Here is a 14,343-nt window from a genome sequence, read left to right as displayed (position 1 = left end):
GGGTATGTGTTTCCTCTTAGATTTGTTTAGTTTCACCCTAGGACATTCAGGTGGATTTATCAGGAGGTAATTGTGAATCAAGATGAAGTTAAGCATATAGATAGTTCTCACCAGCAATTATTGAAGCCATGTGACTGGATGGAATTATATATAGAAAGAATTTTGAAAAAGAGGAGAAGAACCCTGCAAATAACTGTGGTTAATAAACAGATTAAAGAATTATGAACCTGAAAGACGAAAAGTCATCTTTGTATAAAAAAGAATCCATTACAAGGTCAGTGACATGTCCTTATACTAAAGTGGTCCCTATGTTCTTCTTTCCAACTCAAATCATGTTCTTGAAACGAATGACTATATTTATTCTAAAGATATACTGAGTGCCTACCATATGTCAAGTATTGCTCTGGGATTGTGAGGATACAAAAACAAATCAGACACGAATCCTGTCCCAGGAAGCATGAACTTCAATGGTAAGAGAGGAGCTGAACAGATGTTACCTTTGCTGCTGTTGAACTTGATGTTTGACAACATTCAACAGAAAAGATCGATGATTCCACAGGCACCACAGTTTCAGAAGCTGTTTCAAGCTTATGAAAGTTCCACTAAACTAAAGCCTAGATCATGACTACACAATATAGCCATTCTCTGAATAAGTTGGGACCCTTAAACATGAGATGGACATATGGGCAGGATCAACTAACCAAAATTGCAGAGAAATTTTGTATTTAGTTTGTCTATAGTGCTATGGTGTGAATGTTTGTGATCTCCCCAAGTCCGTATGTCGATACCTAACCCCCAACACAGTATGGCCACCAGCCGAATGCATGTTCCCATCGCCTATTTCCTGAGGTCATGCTTTGAACGGTAGTAGATTGGAATGGTGATCAGAAAAATCAATTCCTCTCTCAAAACATGCCACTTAAATTCACTCTCCATAAATGTCCTGAAAGCTGTAATAGTTCGGGTGCTACAGGTTAGTGGTTAAATTATTTTGGTCAAGAGATTTTCTACATATTCCAAGTCATGTCATATTTACTCATTTATATCATATTTTTAGATTCCACAATATTTGTTGAAAATTAGGTATCTGCCAGGTCTGGTATTAAGCACTGCAGAGCCATGCAGTAGGCTATCATTGATTTATACAGTTCCTATTCAGGTAAAAGTGTTTTTTGATGAAAATATAATTCAATGGACTCATTGTTTACAAACTCATAAGTAAGTTCAGCATGATCTACTGATTCTCAATTTATTTTTCTTCTGTTTATAAAATTACAGATGGCTTATTATAAATATTCATATACACAAATCATTTCCCTCATGAATTTAAATACTACTGTTTAAAATTAGTTCATCAGTCTATATATCTGTATAAGAAATTTTATGTGTAATAAATGAGCCACATTGAATCAAATCAAACATATTATAAAAGAATTCTTGCTTGCTTGCTTGCTTGCTTTGCCTAGAAAACAAAGAAAGCCCTAGTTGTCCTACAATTGGTCAGAGGAAAACAATCACACTGTACAGGTATGTTGTATTTCTTTATTCTGATAAATAGAGAAAAAACTTATAAACTACACAGCATATGAAATATGATTCTGTAAATAACAACTGCCAACAGTTAAAAGATCTTTAATATTTGAAAAAACTATGTACATATTGTCTTATCAAAGAAAGACCAACATTTGTCAATTGAAAGCATTAATGAAATATTTTGGTTGGTCCCTAATCCCAATTTCATATTTTTTACCATCTAGATTATACACTGATTTAAAATCAAACATATGAAGGTAAACTCTAATATCTTCATAGGTCAACAAAGAAAATTTATCCTTCACACTTATTTCTAGAAAGCAGCTGGGCTTATTTCCTAGATTGTTTACAATGAAGCTAGAATATCTGCGATAACTGTAGAGTTTCAAAAAGGATCCCTAGGGCTACTTCTATGTTCTCCTTACCAGTTGAGCACTCTCCATAATTTCCAGACGGGTCATGGGGGAGAATGATAGAAATGAGCGTGGGAAGAAAGACAATGAAATTAGAAATGGGTGAGACACATGGTGGTAGAATGCTAAGAGCAGGGATCGGGACAATCAACCAGGTGTCTAGGAAGGGTCAAGTCACCAGTGTCATCTGCTGACCAATGTTAGGAAGAAATAAACTCAAAGGAAACACCACATTTTTCCAATTAAACTCAAATCTATTGACTTGTGGTGGTTCTTTGATGTTGTGGGGACTGCTATAATAGAAACCAATTAGATTTTCAAGGGCAAGAAACTTTGCCACTGAATAAGATGATGTCATCCTTCCTGATAACAAATAGGAATGGGTGGTCAGCTCTAAACAGCGTGGACTGAGGGAGTTGCTTTTCTACAATATTACTTCCTGTGGCAGCAGTAGCCTCGGTGCCCTCCTCAGTGACCTCTATGTAAGATTTGTGCATCATTCTCGATATATACAGACGACCCCCCGAAGCAATCCCAGAGAGATCTGCTTTGGATTCATCAAAGATATCTTTCAGCCCTAGGGCTCTCAAATATTGTTTCATTTCATAATTCTTCTCTATCTTGAACTGAGGAAAAAATACCTCAACATACTTAGAGGTCATTCGCCTTGGATTGGTCCATTCCATTAGATTCTGAAAGGTCAGTTTGTTTTCAATCTGTAAAAATAATTCAGAGATAATTTAGAATCATATGGTTAAGTGATAGATGAAACAATAGCTACAGAGATACATAGTTTTCTATAATTATCACTTCCTGGATATTTGTGTTCAAGTACATGAATGTGTCTTGGGAAGTCTTGAAACAGAACATGAATAAAATGAATAGCTCAAGTACTTTTAAACAAATCCCATGTTTAATTTGCTCTACTATGAGAAGGCATTACTTATTTGCACCTTAGGGCAATTCCACTCTCTGCTCACCCATGAGCAGATACAGCCAACGTGGAGCAATAGACAGGTGAAGGAACCTGGGAATTTAAGACCGTTAGAGGGAGAAAGGAGCCCAGTGGTCATTTAAATCAATATTTCCTAGCCATCTCCTCATCATGAAAGACAGATAAAATAATGTTTGCACAGCTTACTGGAGTAAACCAAAGGAACCCCATGTGGCCTGAGGCAAGGAGGCCAGAGCTCCAGCCTCGAAGGTTTGGGTGACCAATATCTCCCAGTACAGTTACCCATACTGTCTGGGAAGCTTGAATTCAAATCAATTTCTTGTTCTCAACAGATGAGGCAACTGAAGTGCAGGAGGATGTAGCTGGATATGCCTGAATGCAAAGCAAGCAACCTTAGTTACACAGCTGGAAGAGTCCTTATCTCTCTCTCCAACAGCATCGCTGCCCACAAACAATTCACAAAGCCAATTCACCAGCTCTTGAATACTGAGAATTGATCATAAATTCTCAATTTAGAATAAGAAGATTTTTCATAAACATTGTTTAGAAATCTTACATAAGGACATTTCTTCCTAAATTCAGGCTCAACTTCAATCCTAAACAACTTTTTACTGATATTAAATTTAACTTGTATTCTTATCAAGGACCTAAATTTATACAATCAAATTTAGTCTAATTTGAATTTTTTGTTTCAGTTATCCAGTTTTGTGGTTAATCTGTAATATATTTTTACCCTGTTGGAATTTTTTTTTCATTTAGTGCACTGAGATCCAACTTCCTCATCATTATCTGGTTATGAAAGATTATGCAGGTATTTAAGATTGTATAGTATGTAGGTTTATAATAGTCAGATTCAAACATTATTAGGTAAATCTATTACTGAAAAGGAAAATTCAGACAGTAAGTGCAAGAACAAAACTATATTGTTAGCTTGCTTTATCTGGGATACTTTTTCTGTTGCAGATTATTTCAAGTTAAACTAATTGCTGTATGCTAAAATCTGACTGTTTTGAAGATTATCAAGTGAATTATAGGTTTAATATGAGGACCAATATTTTATATGGTCATACTTTAGATTTAATAGTACCAATTTTATGGCATTTCTCTTGCTTCTCATGTCAAAATAATTAAGATGAAAATGTAATGAAAGAAAGTTGTTGCTAAAATTCTGTAATCTTTGTCTATGCGGGAAGTGTCATTCCAAAGCTTTAAAGTCATGTTTTTAAATCATACTCATGCCCCTTGGATGGTAGGCATGTCTGTTTCTTTATATTCATTCTCCTGTCCTGTTATTCCACAGCAAATATTCATTATTTTCCAAGTCAAAACAAAACAAATACTTTTACGTGTATGTAACTTTTCAGTGTAGCTGACATACATATATGTGTGTGCACATATATACACACAAATATGCATATCTATACATATGCATCTATCAGAAAAATTGACTAAATTCTGTCAGCCTCCCTTCCCTATCTCACATGCTTGCTATAAACATCAAACAAGATAATATAAATGAAGCTCAGAGCACATGGCCTGGGATGTAGTCGGTGCTCAATAAATGGCACCTATTATTCCTTTTTAATGAGAGAATAGAGAAGGGAGATGAGTCCAGGCCTCTGAGATTGCAGATCAAATTCAAAGAGCCAAGTTCAGGAGGAGGAAAAGCAGAAAAAGGGCTGAAAAAAGATCAGGCTCTGAGATTCAGTGGCGGTGTCTGGCTTGCATGGCCCCCACCGTCTCCCCATTGCACTGTGTTGGTCCATTTCTCCTGCCACATCAGTCACAGGGCAGTCCCTAAACTGTGCTTTTCACTTGAGACACAGCAGCATGGAGTGATGAAACTGCCTTTGCAAAATTATAACAGTAGGAAATCTGACATAGTTGACTCGATCTTGCTGCTAACCTCCTAACTGTTGTTGGTCATTATTTGGCATAGGCTAAGATAACTTTGGAAGAAATTTAGTTTATAGTTTGAATGTAAAGCAAGGATCATAGCAGCCCTTCCCAAAACTAAACCACCTTTGTAAAACTAATGAAAGACCACATGATTATGATTATGAGAGAGGCCTGAATTCTGCCATGATGTAGGGATAGTAAACATTAACCAATCATTGTTATGGAGGCCATAAAATTTGTAACCTCCTCAATGACTCTTGTAGATAGTATCACTATTGTAGAACCTAAGACTGGCCTTTTGAGATGTCTTTTCAGACTTTTACATTTCTGACACTAACTCCACTTAGACTCATGACTCATGACTAAACCGGTCCTCTGGCCCCCACAGAGTCCAGAGGTGGACTCAGTGCATGAGGACAGTTTTACACACGCTTGTGACTGCATCCCCACACAATCAACAGTGCTCATTCCCTAGACCGCTGCCCACCAAACTATCCTTGAAAACTCCTAACCTCCAAACCTTCAGGGAGATTGATTTGAGTAGTAGTGACCTCATCTCCCATGTGGCATGGTCGGCCTTGCATCAATTAAATTCTCTTTACTACAATGCTGTGCCCTCAGTGAATTGATTTTGTCTGTGCAGCAGGCAGGGAGACCCTCTTGTCCAATTACAGTGAGACCATACATTTTAATTCTAAAAGGCTCAGGACTCTATCATATCATACCTGCCTAAAGATGCTCAGTCTAGCAAAATTTCAATGACATGTAGAAGACTGTATTCATGGTCAAACACCAAAAAGGCCTAAACTCATGTCTTTTTAATTCCATAGCTGACATTTGAGAGGGCTCCAATTTGATCACTACTCAACTAAAATTATGCTAAACTGAGTTAAGTCAATCTCAGCAACTATAATGGTGTCTGGCTCATACTAGGTACTCCTTAAATATTTGTCAAATAAATTAATAAGCAGGTAAGTCTCTAGTATCTCAATACCCTGAAATCTTACAGTTTATCAGTGAAAACTGAATCAACAGTATCCTAAAAGTCTTATTTCCCAATAGTGAAAATGACAGTCGTAACTTACTTCAGAGAGGTCATTCTCAGGCAGCAGAACGTACATGTTTATGCCACCATTGTATCTGAGCTCAAGAATCTTCATTGATGGGTCCTCAATAACAGACAAATTGAACTTCCGTTCCTGATGCATCATGGCCACTGCCTTCCCAGAGCACTGAAAGTCAAGTCACAAAAAATTATTTATAATCCCACCTAATTTTACTTTATTAACCAAATACATATAAGAATATTGTACTTGGTCAATAAATTTTTGCTCAGTTGACCCTGCAGATTTTTTCCTGACATGTTATCAATAGTGGTTGCATTGGTGCAAATCTTAGTGATAAAGCCAAGACTTCAAATTTGATGCCTTGAGTTTAAAATTTCCTAACTATGTGACCTTGGGTGACTTACTGTTCCTCTCTGTTCCTCCATTTCCTCATCTATAGAATGGGAATGACTATAATCCCTGCTGTACAGGATTGTTGTGAGGATTATGTGAATTAATATAGCTAGCACTTGGAACATTGCCTTGTACTTAGTATTTTAACGGAAAAGTCTCTATAATAAGTAATGAAAATTTACTAAACAACATTAAAATGAAAAATGAATGCTATAGGTTTTTTTTTCTTCTCAGAAGTAAAATACAGACTAGTACTAACAAAATTACATGATTTAAGACCAGGCGCTGTGGCTCATGCCTGTAATCCCAGCACGTTGGGAGGTCCAGGCAAGAGGACTACTTGAGCCCAGGAGCTCAAGACCAGGCTGAGCAACATGGCGAGACTGCATCTCTACTAAAAATAAAATAAAATAAAAAACAGCTGGGTATGGTGGAACATGCCTGTACTCCCAGCTACTTGGGAGGCTGAGGTGGGAGGACCACCTGAGCCCAAGAGGTCAAGGCTAGAGTGAGCAGTGAGTTCACCACTACACTCCAGCCTGGGCAAGCTTGAGACCCTGCCTCAAAAAAAAAAAAAAATACACTATTTAAGCATGAGGTCTCAGAAAAATAAAGATTCCTGCAAGGTATTTGATAATGTCCCTCAAATTCACTAGGGCAAAAAATAAGTAGCTCTTATCTTGAGAATATCATTTATAGATTTAGAGACACCACTGAGGTACAATAAATTTTCTCCTAGTAATATTACGATCTGCAAACTTGTCAACATTTCTGTAATATCCCCTTTTAGGAAAAAACATCCTACATGGGGAGGACAGATAATTCTCTGTCCTTGAACCAAAGGTCCTTCTCTCTCTGGAAAGGTTGCCTTTTTTGACTTAGAGTCCAATCCTCAGAAAGAACACATATGAAATCTACCTGCTTAGTGAGACAGGTCCACAGAATTGAGCCTGATACACATGGGGACTGGGATGTGATAGACAGGATGTCTCACTGGAGCAGGGAAAGAATCACACATCTGGGTTATGCTGGAGAGATTATGTCACCAATTTTTAATATGATAGAACTAACATTGATATCAGATATCTAGATTCCACAGCATATTACATTATAAGCTGTCTGCTATAGCTACATTACATAGGGTGTGTGGACTAGCAGGAAGAGTGTTTAAAACAATATTATGATATAGTAATGCTTTTTAAAATCAAAAGAAATTAGGAGAAAAAGAATAACACAGGAAACAGGAATGCAGCTTCTGTGAAGCAAGGCAGGGGCCCCAATACAACATTCCTGACTGCAAGAGCTTTGTTGTTTCTGCTGTACTAAGATTACTGTGTACAAATTGATTTTAAAACCCAAGAATATATGTTTTATAAAGGTTGGTAATAAGATGTTTTAGATCAAAAACAGAACTAAATGAAGAAATACATATGGCTTGTACTTGGAAATGCATAACTTTACTAAATATAACTTTTCCCCTTGCAAAAGAAAACACATTCCCTGCTGTGACTCAGGAAAATCATTGTTGGTAAATGATTTTAAGTATAGACCCCATGGTTAAAATAATGAAAAATGAAAAATACACTTTTGTCATATTTTTTCTTATAGGTCTCCAATTATAATATCTTAAGATACATTCATACCACTTCTTTCAATTTTGAATGTATTTTAAAGAATACCAATTTACAAGACACCTTTGGTGGTGTTTCATAGCCTGCATGACAGGGAAAATAGAAAGTTTGCTTTATAAAGCAACTGACCATACGATATTGGTAATGCAAAAGAAGAAATGGGTTAAAAACGGTGAACCTAGAGTTTACTATGTAACTATCACAGTCCTGCAAAGGAATACGATTGCGGAAAAGTTCTAAATTAAATAGGAAATTGACAACATACCTTGGGAGATTTGAAATGGCAATTTATGGTTTCGCTCTTGGTGAAGGCTGATTGCCACTTGCCTTTGAAGTACACAGCATTCACCAGCACCATTACAGCAGATGAGCTTATGCCACCTTCACCAATCACGTTCTTGATTTTGCCTTTTGAAAAAAAAATTGAGGGAAAAACGTTTATTTTAATATAATTTTAAAAATGATTTAAAAGACCATTAATTGGTATGAAGTTTTTTTCTTAACACATAATAACACCAATAAGAATATTAAGAATAACCTATGAGCAATTAATGTGTCCAGCACTTTCTAAGCCCTTTAGATGCAATCTTTGGTTTAATCCTTACATAATCCCTGTGAGGTAGGCACTATTATTGTTTCCATTTCCTGTTGAGGAAGCTAAGGCACAAAGAGATTAAGGCACACAAGAAAGTGATAGCAATAGGATTCCAACCCAGGAAGACAACCCCAGGGTCCCTGCTCATAGGTACCAAAGTGCCTTTACTGCATTGACTAGGCCACCTTTTGCTACTACAGTACTTCAATCCATTGAAAGGTAATGCCCTCCTTCATTCCACATAAATGAAATTTTTGCTGGATGCTATGCACTATTCTGCATATTTGAATTACAAATGTGAAAGACATAGCCTGTGCCATCATTGAGCTCCCAGTCCAGCACAGAAGAGTCAACATCCAAAGAGCAGTTGTAACCCACCAGTAACATAGAGGTCTGATCTCAGTGCACTGTGGGAGCACAGATTAAAGTCACCCAACTTTTTCTGTGGCTATCTGCTTTAGCTGAAGAACAGTGGGGAGCAGGAAGAGCTTCCATAAAGCAGAGACTATTTATTCAAAGGCACAGAAACCTGAAAGAGCAAGGTGTATTTGTCGGGGAGAATAAGGTTGGCAAGATTGGAAGCAAGGGCCTGATAATGAAGAGGCTGGAATGTCTGGTAAGAACTGTGGATTATTTTGAAGATGATGGAAAATAATTGCTCAGGATTCATTGAAAGACAAGAAAGGTCATGGTCATGATGGATCTGATTTGCCTTTCAAAAGGATGGCTCTGGTATTGTGTAGAGGATGTGGGCTTCAAGACCTGGGTAGGGTTGTTTAGAATATTGGCAACATTTTAAAGTGCTTCCTCAAATAAATATTGAGTAGATATGCTTATGAAAAATTAGAGTAATTATGCATAGATTTGCATGAGAAAGGAAGAGAAATAAATAACTAGTCTAAATAGAAAAAGTTCTTAGCAATCTGATACCCTTATGTTAAATATTAAATAGAATCCCACCTAGATTTTCGAAGAGTAATAATTACATAGTTTCTCTTGATTTATAAGTGCTATATATGAAACAGGTGATGGCTAAACATCAAAGTAACCCACTATGAATATAATGAGGAATGAATGAATAAAAAGAAAATTTATACACTGCATTCTTAGTCCCAGGACTAAGTGCATGCTGCTGAAAGTTTGCATTTAAAAGTGCAAGATATATTATATCATATTTCTGAGGCACAGCTAGGCTCAGTAAATACAGGTACAATATTTAGAGTACAAATCAAGGCCAACCCTTAGGTAATGAAACAACTACTAGCTTTGGAATTGGTTGATGAACAAAGCAAGGATTAATAAATTTCTTTATTTGCTTTGCACTAAACCAGAACATTAGCTGGAATTACGTTTTTAATTGTGACAAAGACTTACCAATAAAGAGCTGTACTTTTTCTGGAAGGTACTACCTTTGTTACATAAATTATTTTGGTAAATAAAGAACATTTTAAAATGAGAGATATACTATACATCCTTGGAAAAAGCAATATCATGAAAATACATTTCTTTGACAGTAGAATGTTATCGCTTTAATAAGATTCAGTCCATAAAGCAATTATAAAGTATGAAAATCAGCCCTATCTTTAAAAAATAGGTTGATTATTAAGTGAAATGTTATGCTGTGGTCATTGAAAATAATAATGTGGTCATTGAAAGTAATAAGAAAATAATAACTCTTAGTTTTTGTTCACTAACTAGGGTGAGATATTGAGGTTAATTTATCAAATTAACTCAGCTTGTTATTCATATATGAAGTGGTCACAATAATATGTTTGTCCTGCAGGGTTTTGCCAATTAAATGAGATAATGTAAAAGACTGAACTTCTGAAAAGTACAAAGCATTCAAATTATTAAGATTATTCAAAACCACATTGCAGACAAATACTAAAGCAATTTTAAGTAGCAGCAATCATTACTTTGAACTAGGAGGAGCTGTTCCTTGTATGTACAAAAGACTCCCAGCTTTTGTTCCCAGTATTCACATATAACTGACAAATCTTGTAGAAAAATAGGGTATTTCAATACTCACCATGTGTTTCATTTTCAACCCACTTATTAATATTACGTCTAGTGTCTTCTAAATGATTCGTAAAGTCAACTCGCTCCACTTTGGCATCGTATAATTTTTCGGCACACTCAATGTAGTCCTATAAAGAAGAATATAGTTCTTGTATTTACAAATCATCACCAACTAAGTATATAAGAAATGTATTTTTGAACTTTTAATTTCGACTGCTTTATTCAAAGGTTCAACTCTGCCTCAAAAATGAGTATGTAAATATAGGGATATATGGAAATGGGACTGGAAGGGGATCTGGTGTATCTGAAGTTGAATTTGTACAGCAAATACTCTGTTTAAACTTAAGTTTATCTGAAATGGATTTGAGGAGGCTAATAGAGAATGGATAAAGCCCACCCTTTTATCACTGCGTTCTCATATTAAATAACTCAATAGCCTCCTAACCAGTCTCCCTGCCTGTGTCATCCCTTCCTGCTGCAAATTTTTCAAGGCTACATTATTGCACTCAAGACAAAGCCCAAGCTCTTGAACCTTGCCGACAAGACTCTGCTGATCCCCACCCTGCTTACGTCATAGCCACTTTCTCCTTACTCTGCTGTCCCACGATACTACATTCCTTACAGTTGCTCAAAAATGCCATGTTTCCTCTCTCACTAGAGGTGTTTGAACAACATTCCTTCTGCCTGAAATGGCCCATATAGCTCATGATTATGTCTTACCCATTTTCTAGTTCCAAGTATGGCTGTCTCTCCTGGACAGATATCTTCTCTAGGTTCCACCCACATTTTCTTTTCTTTTCTTTTCTTTTTTTTTTTTTAATTCTTTTTTTGAGACGATGTCTCACTGTTGTCCCCTTGCAGGCTGGAGTGCAATGGCGTGATGTCAGCTCACTGCAACATCTGCCTCCTAGGTTCAAGTGATTCTCCTGCCTCAGCTTCCCAAGTAGCTGGGATTACAGGTGCCTGCCACCACGCTGGGCTAAATTTTGTATTTTTAGTAGAGATGGGGTTTCACCATGTTGGTCAGGCTGGTCTCAAACTCCTGACCTCAGGTGATCCTCCCGCCTCAGCCTCCCAAAGTGCTGGAATTACAGGCATGAGCCACCACGCCTGGTCCCACCTACATTTTCTAACAGTCTGTTTATCTTGATTTCTTTTCTTAACAGCTGTTATCATAATGCATCCTTTTTATCTTTGAGATTGTCTGAGTCCTTCACAAAACAGCAAATTCTGTGAAGTCAAGACTATATATGCCTTGCTTATTATTTTATTCCCAGTACCTAGCACATTGCCTTGGACATAATAGTTGCCTAAGAAATACTTGCTGTTCTTAATACAAAAAAAAGTCATAATGATCTAATTTATCAACACATTAGTAATTCAATGAATATACACAAATATATTTTTGTGGAAAGATGTTCAGAATTAGAAGAGAAAGATGTATTACAAACCATGTATTGTTAGTGGATTTCCTGTTAAAGTTTATAGGATTTTCATCCTAATAATGAAGATTCACTAGTTGTCCTTTGTCTATCTGCAGGATAAGACTAGCTCTCTAATGCAAGCTTTGTGTGTGATTTCCTTGGATACAGCTCTTTTCATCTACTGATTAATTCATTCTTCCATCCACACATCCATTCATCCATCCACTTTGACACAAAGGTATTTTTTTTTTGTTTTTTTGTTTATTTGTTTTTTGTTTTTTGAGACAGAGTCTCGCTCTTTCGCCCAGGCCGGAGTGCAGTGGCGCTATCTTGGCTCACTGCAAGCTCCGCCTCCTGGGTTCATGCCATTCTCCTGCCTCAGCCTCCCGAGTAGCTGGGACTACAGGGGCCTGCCACCGCGCCCGGCTAATTTTTTGTATTTTTAGTAGAGACAGGGTTTCACCGTGTTAGCCAGGATGGTCTCAACCTCCTGACCTTGTGATCCGCCCACCTCGGCCTTCCAAAGTGCTGGGATTACAGGCGTGAGCCACCGCACAAAGCGTAGTTTTAAGTAGTCCATGGTCTAGGAAGGTTGATACATGCAAGAGATTGATACATGCAAGATGTCAGCAAGGAATAAAGATAGCAGTGGGGAGGGACAGGATAGTTATATAGATGTTGCTATTCTCTACCACTTCCAAGAAACTCAGGCCAGATGTAGTGGCTCATGCCTGTAATCCCAGCACTTTGGGCGGCTGATGTGGGCAGATCACCTGAGGTCAAGAGTTTGAGACCAGCCAGGCCAACATAGCAAATGCCCATCTCTACTAAAAATACAAAAAAAAAAAAAAATTAGCAGGACGTGGTGGCACATGCCTGTAATCCCAGCTACTTGGGAAGCTGAGGCAGGAGAATCGCTTGAACCCGAGACGCAGAGGTTGCAGTGAGCCGAGATTGCGCCAGTGCACTCCATCCCAGGCAACAGAGCTAGACTCTGTCTAAAAGAGAGAGAGAAGCTCTAGAAGAGCTAGAAGCCACTAAGCATTTATACTTTTTTAAAAAGTCCAACTAGTATGTCATGTTGATCTCCTTCTAAGACTTGTCTATGTCCTTAAAAAAAATACATAAAACTTAAGTGACATAAAAAATAAAATTTGGCCAGGCAAGATGGCTCATGTCTGTAGTTGCAGCAATTTGGGAGGCTGAAGCAAGAAGATCACTTGAGCCCAGGGGTTCAAGACCAATCTGGGCAACATAGAGAGACCCTTTCTCAACAACAAAAAAATTAGCTGGGCATAGTGGCATGCACCTGTGGTCACAGCGACTCAGGAAGCTGAGGTGGGATTATTGCTTGAGCCCAGAATGTGTTTCCTGCCATGGACACCCCTAAATGGGCTGACTGCTCCTCCATTCCATTTACAGCTCAGCATCCCTACCAATAGACACGTTCTCTTCTGTTTTGAAGCCTATCAGTCTAATGAACCTGAATATGTGGATTAATTGGGTAAAAAGTTGAACTTTGGAAATGGTAATGATATATTCAAGACATCTGAGAACATAATAAGTAGCAATGAGAAACAAAACCATCTTTGTATTGCTCAGTAGAAAGACACAAGCCTTTGTTCAGATAATGGATTTAACAAGATTCAGGTCCTTCTAACAAAGGCAGTTTCACTTACCTTATGAAAGCCATACACTTTTTCAGCAAAAAGCCCATTCACAATGCTGAGATCATAATCCTTGTGGGATGCATTTATATCAGAAAAAACTCTTTTCAGTTGAGACTGGAGCCCTGACTGTTATTAAAAAGATGTATAAAAATTTATTTTTGGACTGCAAAGATATGCATAATCTCACTTACACATAAAACAAAACATGCAAATTATACCATAAAAGAATTTTTTTAAATACTATAAAAATGGCAAACAAGGCCACATACATCTAAGTCTTACCCTTTCTCAAAATAGTGTCTGTGATCAAATGAAATAATTTACTAAATACTTGGACTTAAAATTGTTAACAGAAGGTAATGATTTTGCATAACATATGTATTAATTAATTTTACCAATGTAAGTTGTCTATGAATATACAAAGAAAAAGGCAAAACATTTAACTTCATCCTTTCTTGCCCAAATATGGCCAATATGCAAATAAAATATTACTAAAGTAATAAATAACAAGTAAATTATCAAAAATTTTACTTGAAAAATTCACAATCTGGAAATCTGAATAAAGCATGTTTCTTTGCTTTGAAAGGATAGTTCCACATTCTCCAACTTCCATCTCTTGGGTTCAAGCTAACCTCCCACCATAGCCCCACAAGTAGCTGGGATTATAAACTAATTTTTGTATATTTTGCAGAGATGGGGTTTTGCCATGTTGCCCAGGCTGGTCTCGAACTCCTGGGCTCCAGT

General features: G+C 37.1%; 1 protein-coding gene across 3 annotated transcripts in view; it reads right to left on the bottom strand.

Annotated features, from left to right (window-relative positions):
* Positions 1-1,528: 1,528 nt before the first annotated feature.
* Positions 1,529-14,343, bottom strand: part of SERPINB7 (serpin family B member 7) — a 46,754-nt gene continuing 33,939 nt past the window's right edge. For all 3 annotated transcript variants that reach the window (XM_063597353.1, XM_057300426.2, XM_057300427.2), the window contains exons 4-8: positions 13,609-13,725; positions 10,516-10,633; positions 8,157-8,299; positions 5,886-6,032; positions 1,529-2,662 (exon numbers count right to left, since the gene is read on the bottom strand). In XM_063597353.1, the coding sequence (XP_063453423.1) occupies positions 2,264-2,662; positions 5,886-6,032; positions 8,157-8,299; positions 10,516-10,633; positions 13,609-13,725 (924 nt within the window). In that variant the 3' untranslated portion in view covers positions 1,529-2,263. The remainder of the gene's footprint in view (positions 2,663-5,885; positions 6,033-8,156; positions 8,300-10,515; positions 10,634-13,608; positions 13,726-14,343) is intronic.

This window comes from Pan paniscus, chromosome 17 (assembly GCF_029289425.2).
Source record: "Pan paniscus chromosome 17, NHGRI_mPanPan1-v2.0_pri, whole genome shotgun sequence".
Lineage (NCBI taxonomy): Eukaryota > Metazoa > Chordata > Mammalia > Primates > Hominidae > Pan > Pan paniscus.
The sequence above is the reverse complement of the archived record's forward strand: the minus strand, read 5'-3'. Positions and strand labels throughout refer to the sequence as shown.